The 18,970-nt window shown below is 40.5% G+C and overlaps 1 protein-coding gene across 46 annotated transcripts in view; it reads right to left on the bottom strand.

The window, feature by feature from the left end:
• MAP2 (microtubule associated protein 2) overlaps nt 1–18,970 on the bottom strand; it is a 225,915-nt gene that overhangs the window by 22,066 nt on the left and 184,879 nt on the right. For 21 of the 46 annotated variants that reach the window (XM_071811218.1, XM_071811220.1, XM_071811216.1 and 18 more), the window contains 5 exons: nt 10,166–13,987; nt 9,712–9,918; nt 9,199–9,333; nt 5,070–5,131; nt 1,355–1,540 (listed from right to left, as the gene is read on the bottom strand). In XM_071811218.1, coding sequence (XP_071667319.1) covers nt 1,355–1,540; nt 5,070–5,131; nt 9,199–9,333; nt 9,712–9,918; nt 10,166–13,987 — 4,412 coding nt within the window. Of the gene's footprint in view, nt 1–70; nt 1,232–1,354; nt 1,541–5,069; nt 5,132–9,198; nt 9,334–9,711; nt 9,919–10,165; nt 13,988–18,970 lie in introns of those variants that run through there. The other 25 variants (XM_065841595.2, XM_065841608.2, XM_065841618.2 and 22 more) reach the window with 14 other exon arrangements.

Below are 18,970 nucleotides of genomic sequence, written 5' to 3'. Positions count from 1 at the left end.
TTAGTTTTCAAAACTCACTCTCTGGGCTGTGATTTCTCTCAGCCTATACAGAGGGGGAAACCTCTTCCTATCGGCCCAGTTTACTACTCACACAGGCAGCTGTGGGGATCCAGCCACCTCCCATGCTCTGCTTAGCTCCCTGGTGCTTCTTTACTGCATCAAAACACCCAATAGACATCTTCGAGCTACTTAAAACAGATACAGATACCCTTGTATCTAAATACAGACTAATTCCACATTTTGTTCTTAATAAGGAACAAGGGTGGTTTTTTAGTGTAAATTGAAAGTAAAAAAATTCTCTGGAGCTCAGGTGTGAAATTCTTACATACATTTACCTGCAAAGTAACTGCATTACTGATGCCCAGAATACACCCCACACTAGACTGTTAGGTGATGTGCAATTTCTGCATTTTTGAACACAAACTTGTAATTTTTTTACAAAGAAAAATTATTTAGCTACAGATTTTTTTTGAGTGCTGGACTATTAATCCTGGCCTCTTATTTCCTTCCATACTCATCTTTTTAGTTTTTGAAATCACCAGATACCTTCTTTTTACCAGGGTTAGAGTAATGGACATGTATGTTAGAATATGTTTGAACTTATGGGATGGGCAGCCAAAGACAGGCTTGCATAAGCAGATAGTCCTCTCTAAGGCAAATATGATGATGGTCTGAACTAGTAAAAGACACACCAAGCATAGTGTTACACAGAAAATGGAAGCTAGTAGTGAAAAGGGTTTTTAAATGTGGGTACCCAGCAACTCAGCATCAAGTAGATTCAAAACACAAGTAAAATGTAAACACAGGGAAGCTGGAATGGACTGTCGAACATGTCTTTTAATTTATACGGCAACTTCTTCAACATGGTCCCATGCATTGACCAAATTAGGTTGCTAAAGCATTTGGCTTCTGTCCTTATTGCTGGTGATTAGACTGTACTCTCCTACACTGGGGACTGAATGTGTTTTCAGAGAATATTATCTGGTTGAAAATTACTTTGTTTTTCAAACTTGGACAGACAAATTAGTACTGCTGTTCTTTGCCACTTACCCATGTGCAAATGGGTGCAACTTCTTAGCAGTCAGTGAAGCAGCATCCATATCATCAATAGAAAGATGATACGTCCTTCTAGTTGTAACTTATTTCACTTATGTTTCCTCTGGAAAATCTCCTTTGTTTTTCTCCATTTTGTAGCACAAATCTTGTAGCCTGATGATCAGTTTTCCTGCCACTGGATGTAAGTAATCCCATGGAAGATTCACAGAGAATTACTCAAATTCAGTGGGGAGAGAATGTGACCCATGGAATTCACCTACACATCTCCAAGCTGTCTCTACCAATTCTGCTACCTTACCTTAGCATCTGATTTTGAGTAGGGCAAGCAGTCTCTTGGGCCTGCTGAGGAGGGCCGTACATAATAACTGTCTGTATCGAGAAAAGTGGCCCTTTTAGTAGTTAATGAGCAAGCTGAGCTGGGTCTTGGAGGAAGCAATGACTTTGCTCTAGACTTTGAGGCAGGAATCTTTGACAAAGAGGCAGTCTAGTCATGAGAAAACAAACAAAAGAAAACAACATGAAGCTGGACAAAAGGAAAACACATGCAACATGGACCAAAAAAAAAAGCCAAGCTATGAATTAATACTTTTCCTGTGTCTGGTAAAGGTGTCTATGCAGTTTTGACATATATCAAAGTTTCAGTTCTGTGTTGTTTGAAACTATCGGGATCTGGATAGAGTTACTGATTCTAGAAAGTGCTGTTTTCTGCAGATGGTATTTTTGTCCTGTGTTAATACAACAAAACTGGTGCCATCTATGGCATTAAACTGGTACAACTCCTGACTGGCTGCATTAGAAGCAAGTGAAAAACTACAGGAGCACCAAGAGATCCTAGTCCTTTAAAACTAAGCTGTGCATTTGAAACATAATCCCTCCAGGCTACTGTCAAGAATTAAACAGTGGAAATCATAAAAGAAAAGTCACACCAGTATTCCCACAATGATAGGATGACAGCATTGCTTCTTGTGCCACCGTGTACACACAAAATCCCTAATGCACCCCAAACACTGTAATCTGTGCATTTGGTGTCACTCTGTAGAGTGACAACGTAAGAGTCCTGGGATGAGGAAACCCATCTCTGGTTCAAAGGCTGACATGGTATGTCACTGTCATCAGATGCTTGTCTGATTCTGAAAAATGGTAATATCCCATTGAAGAAACAATTAAACATCAATAGGACAGATTGAAAATTTGTTGTTGACACTTAGGAGCACCTAACTGCTTTGTAAAAAAGAAATTCCTTCAAAGAGAATAGGGCCACTTGCTTAAGCAATACTTTTTTTTCCCTCCCATTTGTATAAATGATACTACAAAGAACAATTGCAAGGCAATTATCTTGGCAATGTAGTCCTGATTCTCCCTGTATTCATACAAGCATGAAGTTACCCATAGGACCGATCCCAATGGGCCCTGTAATTATGGGGTTTGGTACAGACCTTTAGCCATGAAAAATCTGGCAGTTGATCTAGGTCACCTAGACTCTCTTGATGTTCAGAAAAGGTGTCTGAGTTACTCCTTAAATTGTCTTTGTTAGAAAATCAGAAATGAATGGGTTGTCAACTCTCTACTGACAGGCATCTGGCTTAGGCTATATACGCAGCCTACAGAAAACTAAGGCTGGTATGCTGAATGTCATCCATGACATCATCAACATGATTAACAGTTGAAGAATTCTGTAACAAACAATTCCAGGCCTACATCAGAGCTGAGAAGACTTCTATTGGATATCATCATCCATATAGCATAGTTCTATTGAGCAAGACAATAAATCAGTTAAAAGGATGGAAGTGGTTTACTAGCAAGAATATATTCCTAGAATATATTTTTTGCAACATATTTACATCTCTTTCTTTCAATACTCATTTCACTGTGAATACACAGAGTAAAATCAGTGAATAACTAAACAGAAACTGAACGATAGGTGTTTCTGTCACATCAAAGGCTTCTCCAGAATTCGATTTTTCATAGTTCAATTTATGGGTCTCATCCCCTTGTGAAACTTTGGTCCATATTTACAAATGCACTAAGGTGTTTATTGATGCTAAGATGTGGTGGAAGCAGGGTATCTATGTTGCGTGGTTCCAAGAGGCAGACATCCTGAAAATACCTTTCACATGGTTTTCTGAACTTGAGGTGTAACTAAGCACACACGGTTTAAGCCCCAAATGTTCATTCAGTGTTTCTTGCTTTTTTCAACTTGCGTATCATGCAAAATGTTTGCCCTAACAAGATTGGAAGACTCTTACAGATTAAGATTCTAGGAACAATGTAGAGACCTTATCCTTTTCACTCATATTGCATACAGCATCCTCCATGAATGTGTGCATCTCATGAGTATGCTACAGATGAACGAGACTGAGATCTTTCAATGGAACTGCTGGGGAAAAGGTGTGACCTTGACTTAATGCACTGCTCAGAGGCTACCACAGTCTAGATCCCCTCAGTGTTACTTAAGGAGCAAGGCACTTTTTAGCATCAGTAACAGCAGCAGAATCTGGCCCAACCAGGTTTCAGCAGCATGCTCAAGGCTGGCAGAGCAAGCAAAGAAAGCAAATGCCTCAGTCCTTGCCTGTGCTTTAACCCAGGAAACTATTCTTATTCTCTGTTAGCAATACTTTACTTTTGACCTCTGTTATAATTCATGTTGTTGGAAGTGCCAGCTGTCCACAGGACAAAGATCTACCTAACCCTAAAACTCAGGGATAGCTGAAGTTGGGATGCAGGAACCTCACTTTATTTCAGAGGAGTTCCTAACACATGACTGATGTTCTCAGCATCTTTCCACCGCAGGTACACAGCTCCTTCCAGCAGATGGAACTGCTTAGCCTTTCCTGAACTTGTCTGCAAAGCAGCATGTAAACAGTAGTTTGAAGATGGATAACAAAACTGATGAGGCTTGATTATCCAACATTACCAGTAGTGAGGAAAAGGCTGCATTTGAAGGACATAAAAGTTGAAAATCAGAAAGAAGCACAATAAAAAGGGAGAGGTCTTCATAAAGTCAGAGGTGAAGCCAAAGCATGGAAGAGAAAATGTCCACAAGATGTGGGAGTGTGGCAATCAGAGAAGTGGGGCAACAGGGAGAGAAAGTAAGCAGAGAACAGACTCGTGATCTTTGGCATAATGTAAATGACAGGAATGAGAAGAGTGTATAGAAAGCATATAATTTCAGAGAATTATTTTGCAGTGCTTGTACTTAGAGCACTCCACGAACACAGGTGACACTGAAAATGGGCTAGTAGTGACTTCCTTTGTGTAAGTGTTGATCACCTCCCACGAAAAGACAGTAATAAACCATACTGCTGACTCAGACCAGAAACCTGTCCAGATACTTCTTGCTGTACTATTGAAAAAGCTCTAGAAGTTTCCCAGTTATGAACTGAAATGTGTCAGACCTGAAAAAACACATGAAATCCCAGAATACATGGCTGAATTCACATCTCCATTTCACAGCTCCTCCAAAGCCTCCAATGAGTTATGCTGCTATAATCATCAACAATTTCTTACGATTCATTAATAACATGCAGCACTTCATGAGACAGAATTTGTTGTTTCCCAAAGAATTGATGATGTGGTCAGACAGATGAAACATGTGAGCCATGGAATATATTAGGAAATTTATAGGAAGTCCTGGGGGAGGGTTTCTGCCTGCAGAGCAATTGAGCTAGGTGGCAGTATGAGTAGGGTGCTGCAGAAGGGGCCAGAGTCCACAGTTTATCCCTGAGGATGACCTGGCTCAAAACGCTGAACAACATCCAGCTCCTGCAGTTTGAAGTCTCTCTGCCCCCTATGGATCTGCAAACTGTCATCATTTGCTACCCAGAACGGTAATTCAGAGGTTATTCAGGAAAGGTGGTTTTAATTACCCTTTTAAATGAATAATGAACATGGGAAAATTCTAAATGAAACACAAATTTTAAATGGAACACACAATAACTTACTGAATTAACACAAAAAGATCAGAAATAAGGACAAAAGGAGATTATGAAGATGAATAAGATGATTTTACTCACTGAAAGTTTTTCCTTTGCTTGTTTAAATACAGCAGGAGCCTGGTTCGTTTCACCACCTGCTGCTGAGAAACCCAAAAAAATACTTGATAGTTAAAAACAAAAATAATAAGCATTTCCACTTAGTACACTTGTGAAAACAATTAAATGCCTTGGAATTACTATACAAAGCAATTACTTTGTGAATTACTCTCAGCAAACTGTATGCAGAAATGTACCTGCCTTAAAAACGTCCTACGTTCATCATGCTTGAGGTAAAATGGTATTCTATGCAGTTTAAACAGAATGAAATTTAGTATTCATGTTCCTAGAAGTCTAGAAGCTAAAGTAAAAAGTTCAAGAAATAGTTGACACCTATACAAGGGTCTAGTTCTAAAGGTCAGTCCTCAGACACCTGAGCATCCCAATTTTCAGGACTGTCCTCTAAAAATCAGGCCCCTTCAAGTAAACCACAAATGAAAATTTTAAGAGAGACCTCTGAAATCACCACTTCCCAAAATATTAGCCAACATTCCTAACAGAGAGAGATTTGCTGTTGAATTATCTTCCTAGTTGTGTCATCAAGGTCCATGTGCCGTAGGTCAACTAAGCCCTCAGACTTTAGCAATTCAAATTATATTTTGGACATCAAATATATTAATTCAGTATTTCATTTATCTGAGGTAAGATTTTTCAGTCTGACTTAGATTCCAACCTTACGAAAAGTTTTGGAAGGGAGTAGCTTCTCAGAAAGCAGGTTCTTAGTTTCACCCCAACAATGTTGTTCAGGAAGTGATTTGCTACACAAAAACTAGATGTGAAACCTTTTGGCATCTGTGCCCCAATGCCCTTAGTAAATGCAGAAGCAGGACAGTGGTCCCAGATGATAACCTTTTGCTGTATACCGAACTGTCTTGCAACTGTAAAACCAACCCTAACACATCAAACAGGACAGAACCGATTAATTTCCTTGTTTTCCTGTGCAGTTCCCAGGTGTAGTGAGGAGATCCCTGGTCTTCTGCCACACTTCTCACTCTGGATCTGCCCTCAATATAATTCCATTGCTGCTTTTTTTTTTTTAATTTATTTTATTTTTTTTTAAATTGAAGGAGAGAAAACTTGGGAGGAGGATAAGAATATATAACTGCAAACTTCAATTCTTCTGAATTTGTAACAGGTATCAGTACAGCACAGCCCTCTTGTATCACACTTTACTGCATCTGTTACTGCTGGTTTTGGTCTGGTTTACATCTCTTCTAAATAATAACAAATAGCTTCTTTCCTCCTTCTCTTGGTATTGAACCCTAACCAGCTGCCACTATGAGGCGAAAGAACAGCTGTGCTGCTTGTGCTGACTTACCTGAACACATCACAACTTCTCCATCGGAACAAAAGATCTCGACAGGCTCTGCTGCCAGTTTAAATACACAATGAACCTGTTTTACCTCAGGGGGTGACCCCAGAACTGAAGATGAGGAACAGAAGTCTATCACATAGTGACTCTTGCTAGGTAATTGTCCTGGCCTGCCACCATCAATGCTCCTCTGATGGCACCATGGCAGCGGCATCTCATAGCCACTCACAAAACATGAGTTGGGAAATGGCACTGTGAGTTACCGGTATATGCCAGTACTTACTTCACAGTGATGTGGGATTTTTTTTTCCTGGTACTGAGGGGAAAATAGGTGAAAGACGTCATTTTCTGGGCCACTACACAGAAAATATGAACAAATATTAACTTTTTGGGGGTAGACGCTTAGGACTAAATATGTTTCATATTAAAGTCACAGTAAATGCAACACCGAGATTTTAACTGACTGCAATACACTCAAAGTTGTATAGACTGCACTGCCAAGAGACTCTGTGGGGCTCCATTGACCAGGTATCACTAAAGCTGACAAATAGGACACACTGACAATTGAAATTGGCTTCAAGAAATCGTGCTGTATTTTATGTAAAAACAAAAAGGTGAGAGAGACACTGTCTCTCTAAATTCCAGATCCTGGAAAGAGCTGGATGACTGGTTCAGGTTCAGGGATATTTAGGTTAACATATGGCCGCCTACACTCTGAAGAGGACAGTGCTGTGTGATATCCTTTCACATGGCCTCCTCTTGAGTCCCATCAGTAAGTATTAAAAGGTGAGGCAGAATAAAATAAGGGATACTGTGAATTTTCCAGCAACACTGAGTGTGGTAAAACATTCTAAGAGATATTTTTGTTCACTTTGTGGCACAGTTCAAGCTACTCTGCTTTAGAACCCAAACCTCGAAGTTCAACCCGCATAACTGCAAATGTGGTGATCAATCTGGGTCCGTTATTTTGGTTGCTCTCTATCTCAGGATTTAAATGTACTGGGACATGACTTGTGTTTTCACTTTGACTAATATATCTGCTTCTGTAGGTGTTTGGCAGTTGTCAGGCAGCAGACATTTAAGGCACTGGGTAGATTTCCTTCTGCAAGTCTATCGGTGTGACTTGGGCCTCTCCAGTATACTATTGGGCAAGAAGAGTTCAGAGGAGTTAGTGCTATACAGTATCTGAGGGCAAGACAGCACTGACCACATGGCTGTAGACGTGTAAATGAAGTTGACAACACTACAAAGCCAGCATTTTTTGCCCCCATTTCCACTGTTTATTGAACCCACCGGGTCTTTTGAAAGAATACTTGAATTATGGGGAATAACTCCTGAGCTGATCAAGCTGTGCTTCATCAAACAGCAAGAAGTAGCAAGAAGAGCTGTTTAAATCCTTAAAAAAAGTTCCTCACTCTTGGGTAGTTCTGGTCCAGAGTGCTAAGTTAGGAGAGCCTAGAGACTGCAAACTGAGGAGGAGTCATCACTGCAGCACAGAGGGGTCTGTATCAGCCTTTCCTTCCCTGGCTCCAGTTCTCATGACAGGAGGAAGTAAAAACGCCAGATTCCCCAACAGAAGCAAGGTGATGGGTATTTAGGGTATTTAGTTCAGTTGTCCTAACGAAATACAACCAGGAGACCATACACACGTTACACAGTTGAGGCATAATAATAAAGCTACTCTTGCATAGCTATCCTTTTACTGTATTTTCACTAGTCAGACCTCCATACTGAGACTGGTCTAAATTTAGAACAGGAGTGACTCACTGGTGCAAAACTGGATGGGAACAAGTGCTTAAGGAACACTTTTGGTATTGCACTGTTTAACTATAGGATGGGTAATAAATCCTGCTCTTAATTTTTAAGCCATGAGAAGAAGCTGATGTAGCTCTGCATTGCTGTGCATGGTTCTTCTTTCAATGGCCCTAGTTTCACTCATGAACAACCGCACTGCAGCATGCGGCTATGTTACAGAAAATCTGACCTCTTTTAGCAATTTTTTTTTCTTCTTTTAAGATCACCAGGAAATTCAAGATGTTCATCTTTCCACTCTGAACTCATAGTAAACAACAAATAATATGATGAAAACACTGAAAGTGTTCTTTTTCGTCCCCTAAGTAATGATACACCTATCAAGATGTAACAGGAATCATTTGTTTTGTTCTTTCACATTCCTCTACCAAATATTAAGATTTTTGCTTGGAATGCATTCGTAGCGTGAGCCCAGATTTCTTCTCTCTCGGCTTCATGTTGCATGTGGCTGGATTACCCCTGTGGATTTTGACTGTACAGCATAAATATCAGTGATAGATTGGGAAGCATCAATGCAGTTAACATCAATCAACGAAATATAAATCTGAAACACTTCTTATTATGCATGAGAGTAAAAAAGCAAAATAATGGAAATGCATACCATGGTTTACGCTGTCAACATTTTCCCACCAGAAAAACAAACAAAAAAAAGGCGTAATTAAAAGAAAAAAAAAAAAAAAAAGATGAGTAGAGATTCCTACAACACCACACTATAAGCACAATGCCAAGTTACAACCACAGCACTTGGAGGTCGAAGCAATGACAAGCATACATGATCATGGCCTCCATTAAACAAAAAAACAAATACCAGGAATGAAAGAAAATAATAATGATACAAAACACTAAAAAAGCAATACTATTTGTGAAGACTGATATTCTTGGAGTAAAAAAAAATAAAAAATTGAGAAGCTGCTATTGCCATGAGATTTAAAAAAAAAATGTCTATGTTTGCCAGCCACATTGCATAACTGAATAGAACGCAGTCACCTGTCTGCTTCCGTTTAACACAGGAGAGATGAGTTGGTCTAGTATATTTGATAGCAGGTTTTAAAATTATTTTCCTGGAGGGAGAGTGGGCCTGAACTTCAGTTTTTTTAGCAAGTTCAGTTTTCTTATACACTGCTATGGACAAGAAAACACAAAAAACATACAATCAGGAAAAAAACCAGCAAACAGTTTCATATGACAATACATCAAGTGGCAGGCCCACTGCTCCACAACTCCAACCCAATGCGCCGCTTCTACTGTGGTGAACAAATCCTAAGTTGGAAGAGGGGAAGCACCTCATGTGTGTTACCCAGGGACTGGGGGGCATGCCTAGAATGAAATGGGACCAGTGGAGCAGTGAGCCTTACACATGGCTTTTCATAGAGTTGTACACTACCACACTACTGTTAAGGTGCACATCATCTACAACAGAGTAACCGTATAGTACTGTAAAACAGTAAAATAAAATAAAATTATATACATATATATAGTAATAGGTAGTGTTAAATGAACCTTTTTTCCTTCTCACTTCATCTCTGGAGAGTGTGCTAGGTTCCTTTTTAGCTATTTTCCTTTCAGGAGTAGAAATCCTGCCTCTCCCAGTTTTAAAAGGTTTCTCTTTTTTATGCTTATCGAGAGATGATCTTCGTAATTCTCTCTCTGCCTTCTCCTCTTTAGGAACAGTCTCTAACTGTTCAGTCATGATGCTCCTATCATCATCTGTAGGATCAGAGCAAATTATAACAACAAACAAAAGATTAGTAACAAATGTTAACCATACTACAGTGGAGCAGGGAAAAAAATAACTGAAGACAGAGCAGGCGGATTAATAAAAAAGGCAGACTATTTTACCATTTTTCTGGAACATGCGAAGATTACTATTACAACTATAATAATTTTACTTTTTGATCATTATAATTTGGAAGCAAAAATATTTAACAGACAAAACAGAAAGGATAATGCACACCTTGAGTATCTGCCCAGAGACTGTCTGTGTCCATGATGGAGTCATCGATTGTTGTTTCATCTTTGTAATCATCACACGTCTCTGTCTTGTAGTCAGTGAGCAAGATCTCTTCTCTCTGGGGTGAAGCAGGAGCTTCTGGAGAGCCCTCCTTGGGCTCAACTTCAATGTCGGCCACTTCCTCAACCTCCGGCTCCTCTTCAGCCTGGGAGTCCCCTGTTTCAATGTCTTCCTGCTGGGTAGCAGCAAAGCGCACACTGTGAGTAGCAGATTCACCCTCATCAACTGTTGTCTGCACCACTGTGATAAAGTCATCCTCCACTGTCACCACTGATTCAATGATGCCTTTCAGTTCAGGTAGTGCTTCTGGGCTACCCTTGGCTAGCATTTCTTCAGCAGTAGGTTTCCCAAAGTCTATTTCTGGGGGCATTTCCGATACAAGATGCTGTTTATCCTCTTCTTTTTCCTCTTGCCCTACTTCTACCTCTTCTTCCTCGTGTTCTTCCCCTTTTGTGGCCCCAGCTGTCACTTCACATGGTGGCAGCTCTTGGATTTCCACAGGTTTCACAGCTGTATCACGAATCTTTTCAGTTCCTTCTGCAGGCTGTGGTATGCTCTCCATCTGAATCTCAGAAGGCTCTTCCTGGAGAGGCTCGGCTTTTGGAAGAAGCTCCTCAGAAGGTTCCTTTGCTGGTAACTGTGCAGGCATCTCTTCCCCAGACACAGGTGGTTTTGGAGGTTCTGCTTTGATATCCTCTGGTTTCAAAGATTCTCCATTCAAACCTTCTTGGGCTTGATCATGCTCTCCACTAGATTCATAAGATTCCTCTTTATCAACTGCCTCTTGATGCACCAGATCAGGTTTAGTTACTTTTTCCTTAATTTCTGTTTCAGACAGTTTGGTGCTGTCCTTCACATAACTAGGCTCGGTCTTGGAAAGTACATCTGCATCCTTCGCTTCTCTGGACAGGACAGTCTGATCTTTCTGTTGAGTGTCTTTGGTTTCAGGCTCTGCTCTTTTAACAGAGGCTTTGTCCTTCCCTGAAGGAAGAGAAACAACCTCACTGATCTTAGACTCTAATTGACTCTGATATTCTTGGTCAGCTCTCCTTGCAGCCACTTCCATATCATGCTTTATAGCGTTGTAATCTGGTTTTATTGGAGCTTCTATTTCAGCTATTTCAGGAACAACACTAAGAGTCTTCTCCTCCTTCTCCATCAACAAAGAAACAGCACCTCTTTCTATGGCTACTGCTGATGCTGATATTCTGTCATACATTGTATCATCAGTTACATGAACTTTGTCAGCCACACTCTCTTCTTTCATTTCTAAGATTGCCTCAGGTCTTGTCTTCTCAGGCTCTGCACGTTTAATGGAATAGACCTCTTTAGAGTCAACTTGATCTTCACCTTTTTCTAGCACAGTATCCAGCTTCTCTTTTTTCTCCTGCTCAAAGTCCCTGGCCAGAACAGACTCACCAGTGCCACGCTGACCTAAGTCTTTTTCACTGAGGAATTCTTCTTTCGATTTTTCAGCTGCTGCCAGCTTCACTTCTATTAAAGACAGGTCAGGAGCTAGGCCGCGTCTCAGTTTTTCGTCTGTGCCTTCATAAAAGGGACAAGTGTCACTGGTTAAATTCTCACTGTCCTGAACCGGAGAAGGGAGTGGGACTGTGTACTTATTGAAAACACAGTAGCCCAAGTCCTCTAGCTGGCTTTCCGCTTTTAGAGTTACGTGGTTTTCATCTGTCACATGTGGCAGAGCTGCGCTGCTGTCTTCCACAACAGTATCAGAAGGAACTGACTTCTTTTGTGCCATCTCAGCATCTGCACTCACAGAGGCTAATCTAGATCTTGTCCCTGCTAAGTCTAACATTTCAGGCAGGTCAGGAGCCAGGACAGAGCCATTTTTGTAATAATCTTTGGCCAGGAAAGGTGATTCGGTCAAGGTCTCAGGCTGGACTTTTTCTTCTACCATTGCTTTTTCTTCTTCAATGTGCTCATCTTCCTCTCTGCTATCAATGGGGAAGCAGGGGGCCTTCTCCAATGCTGGTGTGGTTGCTGGCAAGTAGTCATCACCTTCATCCATACTTCCACTAGTGTTAGTCAGAATATCCGAAGCGAGGGGAGAAAGATCATGTGCACGACCAAAGCTAAACCCTAGAGCTATTGAATCCAGGCAGGACATGGGCAGGTTTATAGACATACTTCTCTGTTCAATTGCAGATCTCCCCCCAAGTCCCAAGCTCCTGCTCAGAGTTAGGTCATCTTTATTTTTACTGTGGAGCTCTCTCTTATCCCCATAGACTTTGGGGTCAATAGTGAACATTCTTTCTGTTGGGGAGCTTGGTTCTTCAGATTTGTCTGGTGCAAAGCTCTGGGCCAGGGTACTGTACCCTATTTCATGAGCAGGTACACTTTGCTGCTGATCCAATTCTGCCTGTAATTCTTCCTCCTCCTCCTCCTCTTTGTCTTCAGGTATTAGACGATCTGTCTGATAAGGCTCATACGTGCTCTCTTTAGTGTCACTAAGCTCATAGTAATCACTGCCTTGTTTCAGAGCATCTGCTTTGAAGGCTTCCTCTTTCAGAGCAGAGGTTTCAAAATACTTCGACATTCCTGATCGATCCTCCTCTTCTTTCATTTGATGAGGAGCTGAAACACTTGTCTTATCCTCCTTGGTATCCTTTTTAACATCTTTCTCTTGAGAAGGTTCTAGAGTATGAGTCTTATCAGTGGTTAAACTTGGTGCGTCAGGGGCTTTCTCTGTAACTCTGGATAACTGAGTGGTATCAGGGTGCTCTACTGTTTTTTCAAGGGTGAGTTCATGGCTTAATGTGGCTGGGGGTATCTGTGTGCTTGGCTGGACCTCTTTTTTCTTGTCTACTGTTGCTGAGAGCCCACTTTGATCCATTTCTTTTTCTCTTTTGAGGATATCAGGTGACTTCTTAGCTTCACCATCCTTTTCAAAGTCTGCTTTGTCTAGGGAAAGTGTCTTCACTTCAGGTTTTGCGGTAAATTTACCATCATCTAATATTCGAGCCTCCCCTTTATCATAGAAGTCATACCTTTCTTCCTCATCACTCTCATCCTTGGTCATGTCCTTTTCCTCCCCCCATGCAGCTACTTTCTGGGTGCTTGGCGTTTTCAGGCCATCTACAGTTACTGCTGAGAATTCTTGCAGAGCTAGCGTCCTGTCTCTGTACAACTGTTCATCTTTAGTAAGATCTTCGGCAAACAGTTGGTCAGGGGGTTCCTGTTTTGTTTTGGAACTGTCTTTGAATGGAAGCTCCTGGGGGACAGCAGGAGATGGGCCTGAAGGAAGTTCACTTTTGGATGTTTCTGCCTTGGGTTCAGATGGCAACAGAGAACTGTCACCGTGGCTGATTGCAAAATCTTGGACATCTTTAAGGTCATCTTTAAATTTCATAGATAGGACCTGGCTGGATGATGAGGGCACATCTGCAGTCCTTTCTTCTGTTTTGCTCCCTTTAGGCAGTTCAGACAACAAGTCCTTTTGTGCTTGAGAAGCGGGAGGTTTGGCAGCAAGTTCTGCAAAACTGAGTTCCCCTTTCTTTTGTGAATCAGTTTCCAAGATCTGTTCTGATAGAGATGAAGGCATTTTTTCTTTGTCTTTGCTCTGCGAATCCTTTTTATCTAAAGCCTCTGTTTTTGCCGGCTGTGGAACTAAGGCATCGTGCTTAGGTTGCTCACCAGTCTTACTGTCTGTCCCAGATTCTTGTTGCTTTGTGTCTAATGGTTCTGCTGTGAAAAGGTGTGCACCCTCCTGGACACGGAAATCCATCTTCGTGGCTGCAAGTAAACCTGAAGTAGTTTGTTTGGGTTTTATAACAAAATTATTAAAGCACTTACACAGGCAGACAGTCACGTGGCTTACAACAACATCTTGGTATGAATGATGGTAAGGAGAGGGAGGGAGATGCAAACATGCAACAAGGCAAACCACCTAGAAATCTGCTTTAAAGTGTTAAACCCTAGTTTCCTTTCAATATATGAGGTTTTATAGTGAAAATGTGAGTTGTGACCACTGAAATGAGATGATTTCATGTGAATTTTTTATCTTCATGGTTTGTACATCACAGTAAAATCACAAGCAATTCTCACTTCATTGGTATGCTTTGCTGGACTCTCTAGTTTGTTAGTTCTGTGTTAGTAAAGTTTGCAAGAAGTCATCAAATCAATAGTAACTTTGTGTGTTGCTGACATTTAAAACATGCACACTTATACATTTCTATAACTTTTTTTACATTTTTCTTCTACAAGCAACCTAAACTAAATAAATAATGCATACAAAAGGTTTTGTGTCAGAAGAGGCTGTTTTTTGAATTATACCAACTTTTGACATTCACTCTTCAGCAAATGACAAAAATTTCACTGCCATCATGAAACCAGTATGTGTAAATCAGGAACAGAACTATGATAATAATAGTCCCAGATCTTAAAGGTGTGTCTTCAAAATGACCAGCCACCGTCAGCTGTAAAAGAGTACTTGGCATGTTTCAGTGACTGTACATCAGGCCCTAATTAAGTTAATTTAAAAGTAAAAAAGCTAGTCTTATGGTATGTCACCATATTTTTAGGGAGTAATATCTAGTTAAGTGGGTTTTTATACATGCTCTGTTAATCATTAATAGCATGTTCTTTTTTAATATCCCATGGAAAATAATGATACCTTCTTATAATGGAAAATATGGAGACAGATACTGCAGAATGTGGCAGAACTTTCTCCCATAATTCGTAAAAATAGTTTTATGTGTTTTTTCTAAAGCTCGTTACAATAAGCATTGGACCAATTCTGAATCTCCCCATAACTGATTTAAAGTCCATGGAGTCATCTTTTTGCTCCAATGAATCAGAAGTCTTTAGAACAATTAGTATTAAAGCATTTGTCATTTTTCAAATATTCGCATATGTTAACATTTAGTCAAAAAAGCAACTGCCATTCTGAACTCTGCAGGTAGAAAAACCAGAGCTCTACAACTACAATAATTTTGCTCCTTTATGTTTTTGCATGTGATGATTTACTTGCAAACCCTATGAAGCATAAAAACATGGCCACTGAGTTGATATCATCCTGGTTTCACAGAAATTAAACAGCTAGATACTGACTTTATGTATCCTATTGTGCTTCTTACTGTAGTGCAAATGAACAAGACCAATGTCATCGAAACATATTCTGACTGTCAAAGGCATTTAATATTCTTTAGCTGGACCAGCCAGAACACCAGCCTCTCAAATGTAGCATTTCTTAGCCAGGTAGTGAATGGGTACCTCACTACTCCACAAAATCTGTCTTTGTACCTTGCTGTACTGGCTGAAAAGAAATACCATTAAAAGGAAAATTCTGAAGCCTAGTTCTCACATATTGGAAAAAAAAATAAATTTGATTGCAGTAAATATTTTGTTCAGCAACCAGATGAGAACTTCACTCTATGCACCCAGTCCTAAACTTCACTATGAAGGCAAATGTCCCAGTGGAACTGATGGAGGTTTTGCCTAAGAAGGGCACTCTAGCAGGGATAAACATTTGTAATAAGGTAGGACACACAAAAAATCAGAGTTCTGGCAATGATTGAAGAGAGGAGGGGTGGACTGCAATGAATGGCAAGGATATGACATAAGAAGCGATAGCTTTAGGGAAGCTAAACCAGATGCATTGAAGCAAATACATCAAAAAAAAAAAAAAAACCAACCCAAAAAAACCCCACCCCCAAAAAACACAACCAAAAAACAAAAACCCAAAACACAGCAACCTTGCACACTGCAAATTAAAACATTTCTACAGTTTAAGCCTCTTTATGTCATAGCCAAAGTCAATAAATCTACTTTTTTAAAGAAAAGCAGATGAATCTCTGCACCAAAAAGAAAAAAATATACATAGATTAGCAATGTGACTGGCAAACACATCGAAGATGGGGGAAAAAGGCTTACACAGAGGAATCAGCTTAGCTGCAAAGCATATTTATCATGGCAAAGTAAAAAAATCAGGAATCAGCCGCAATGGTGGGAAACCATGTTGTCATACAGCACCTATGCAACCATATTATCTGCTACGCACTCTTCAAGCATAATAACAAGAGCAGTCATACTCATCAATGAAAAGAACAGCCAATGAAGCAGCCTTGGAAAGCACTGGAGAAAGCTGGAGAAGGATTCACCGGCAGCAAACGCATGCAAACCCAAGGAGGACACACCTTCCTTGGCCGAGGAAGGGGATGTTTCTTTCAGGGGCGTTTCTGCCACAACAGTTACTCTCTCCCTGCTGGATGCCACACTCGGCACTTTGTCTTCATGACACACTTTGGCCTCCAAACCAGAATCAGACTGACCCTCACAGGGGCCCTTTGCCTGGTCCGAAGGCTCAGTGTGCCCGTGCTCTTTCCCCAGTTGCTTCCCAGGAAGAGCAGCAGGTCTCACTTCCACAGCCATCGGATTCTCTACTGGTTCTTCTTGGGGATGGAAAAAGGAGGTGACATCAACACCAACAGTAAACACCAAGCACACAGTTCAACAGGACTGCTTCTGCATAACACTTTCAGCTCTAAACATTTTGGATTCAAGTCTATCAAAGGACTGCTAGTATCCAGCCCATTTTTGTCATTGTGGAACTTAATTTTCCTTAGAGGAAAAAACAAACAAAACCCAAAAACCAAACCAAACAACGTGTCTCCCCCAAAGAACCACATTTATGCTGTAAGATGAGAGCTGAAAGTGTTTTACAGGTATACCTCTCCCAAAAATGACTGGGTCAAATATTCATTGCAAATGGAGATGCTATTTGAATGATGGATGGCTCTGACAACACCGATGCATCAATGAGTTCAAAGTACATTGATATTTTTCTGACAAATGTGCTGTTTAATCCAGTACAAGACACTCAATTGAGGTGGAGGAAGCTACGAGGCATTAATTTCTTTCCACTGACCTTGGCAATACTGACCGCTAAATGCCAGCAAGTCAATTTTTAACATGGATCCTGGATTTGGTAAAATCTTGAGCCACTTCCATAGTCTTAATAAGCATTGTGCATAGCTGACACTAACGGATTTGCAAGAATTCTGCCAAGATTCCTACACTGAGTGGGTTTATAAACAATTTCTCCCTTAGGCTGCCTGATATCTGAACTCTGTGTGTGAAAAAATCACAGGTTTAACACAAGGGTTCTCCATTTTCTTTTCTGTTCTGTTTCCCCACTAGCTCCCAGGCTCCTCGTCACCAATTATGTCAAAGAAACCAATGAGTGCAATATAACTTTGTTCATCTGAATTTCTAAAAGACTTCACTCAGCCTACGGGCTCTTAGGATCAGTATAGTAGTATGAAGAGCAGTCTTTACTCATGCCATGGCAGAAGGATGACGAGCAAGGTTCCCATTCTGGACTGTTCTGCCATTGCTACTCAGATAGAATATTACTATGCTCTGTAAGTCAGGATTAAGCTTGAAACCTATGCCTCAGCAACATACCCAAGCAGCTGACCGGCAGTCACGCTGCAGTCAACCTGATGACCCCTGTGGTTTAAAGTGTGTTTCATGCTTAAAGGCCTTTGCTGAATCAGACTTAGAACCAAGTGGTTTGAAATCTGTAAGTGGCTGTATCATCTCTTGGTATTAAAGTAAAACCTCTTTACAACGGCTTGATTTTCCTCCTGAGATTGGCGCAGTTAAAGCCAGACAATCAACCTTCCACTTCAGTTATGGTCTTCGAAAAGTGATTTGACAAACACAAACACTATTTGAGGCTGAGAAAATATCACTGTGTAAAGTACAATACATTATTAATGACATATAAAAAATGTAATTAAGGTTAAATACTGTATCTTACATGAAGAGAAGCCAGAAGATTCAGAATCAGAACTGGACTGATGCCTGAATGTTACAGAGATATTTCCACATGGGCAGATGTAAAAGCAGCCTGGTAGAACAGCAGGTATCCAGCTACAAGAGGCCTTGACTTGAGTCATTTGCTTTACTTCTCTTTTTCTGATTTTATATAGTTTTACATGTGCATCCCTTTCAACTAAAGAAAAATTAAGGAAAGCCTCTCATTTTACTCTGAGCAATTTCAGGTATACACCTCCATTTTCTAAGACACTTTTGCACAGTGCCACATGATTAAAACTCATTTCTCACCAAAGTAGAGAGTTATCCTTACAAGGAATCCTACAGACTCCCTTTGTGCACAGACCTCTTAAGCCATATCAACTGTGACCTTAGAGGCAGCAAGTGGGGAGGGCTGTTTCATAATGCCTATCTTTTCACTGATGATCAAGTTTATTTCCCTTTTTTTTTTTCCCCTCATAGGTGTTCTGAGATCTTACACTTCCACCAGGGGTAGATGTATATGACTGAAAAGGCAGCTGCCCATGAATTAACCCATCCAGGAGTGCTCTAAGTAGAGCTATAGGTGCCCAGCCACAGTGAGGCTACTCCTGTGATTTTCTGTCTTCAGATATAAACATGCTGATATAAACAATCTTCAATTATTAGCATTGATCTCTTTCTGGTGCTGTTGCAGCATTAGGCTATATTATCCTGTTAATTCTGAACAACTCTGCTCTTCTTGAAATGACCCAGTGAACAATTTCAAGTACACACCTCCATCTTCCTGAGACACAAACCTTTAGAGGATTCAGAACTATTTTTAACTTCAGCTCCTGTGTCCCAAGACTGAGTTAGTCAAATGCTGCGAGATGAAAGGTGATCTATTTAGCCTTGGAGAAGAAGGTGGCATTCCTGTTAGTCACTGAAATAGATTATGCCTCGATTCCTCAAAAGCCATTTCACTTT

The sequence above is a fragment of the Patagioenas fasciata genome, chromosome 7 (assembly GCF_037038585.1).
Source record: "Patagioenas fasciata isolate bPatFas1 chromosome 7, bPatFas1.hap1, whole genome shotgun sequence".
Lineage (NCBI taxonomy): Eukaryota > Metazoa > Chordata > Aves > Columbiformes > Columbidae > Patagioenas > Patagioenas fasciata.
Note: the sequence above shows the minus strand (reverse complement) of the source record. Positions and strands in the feature narration are given on the sequence as shown.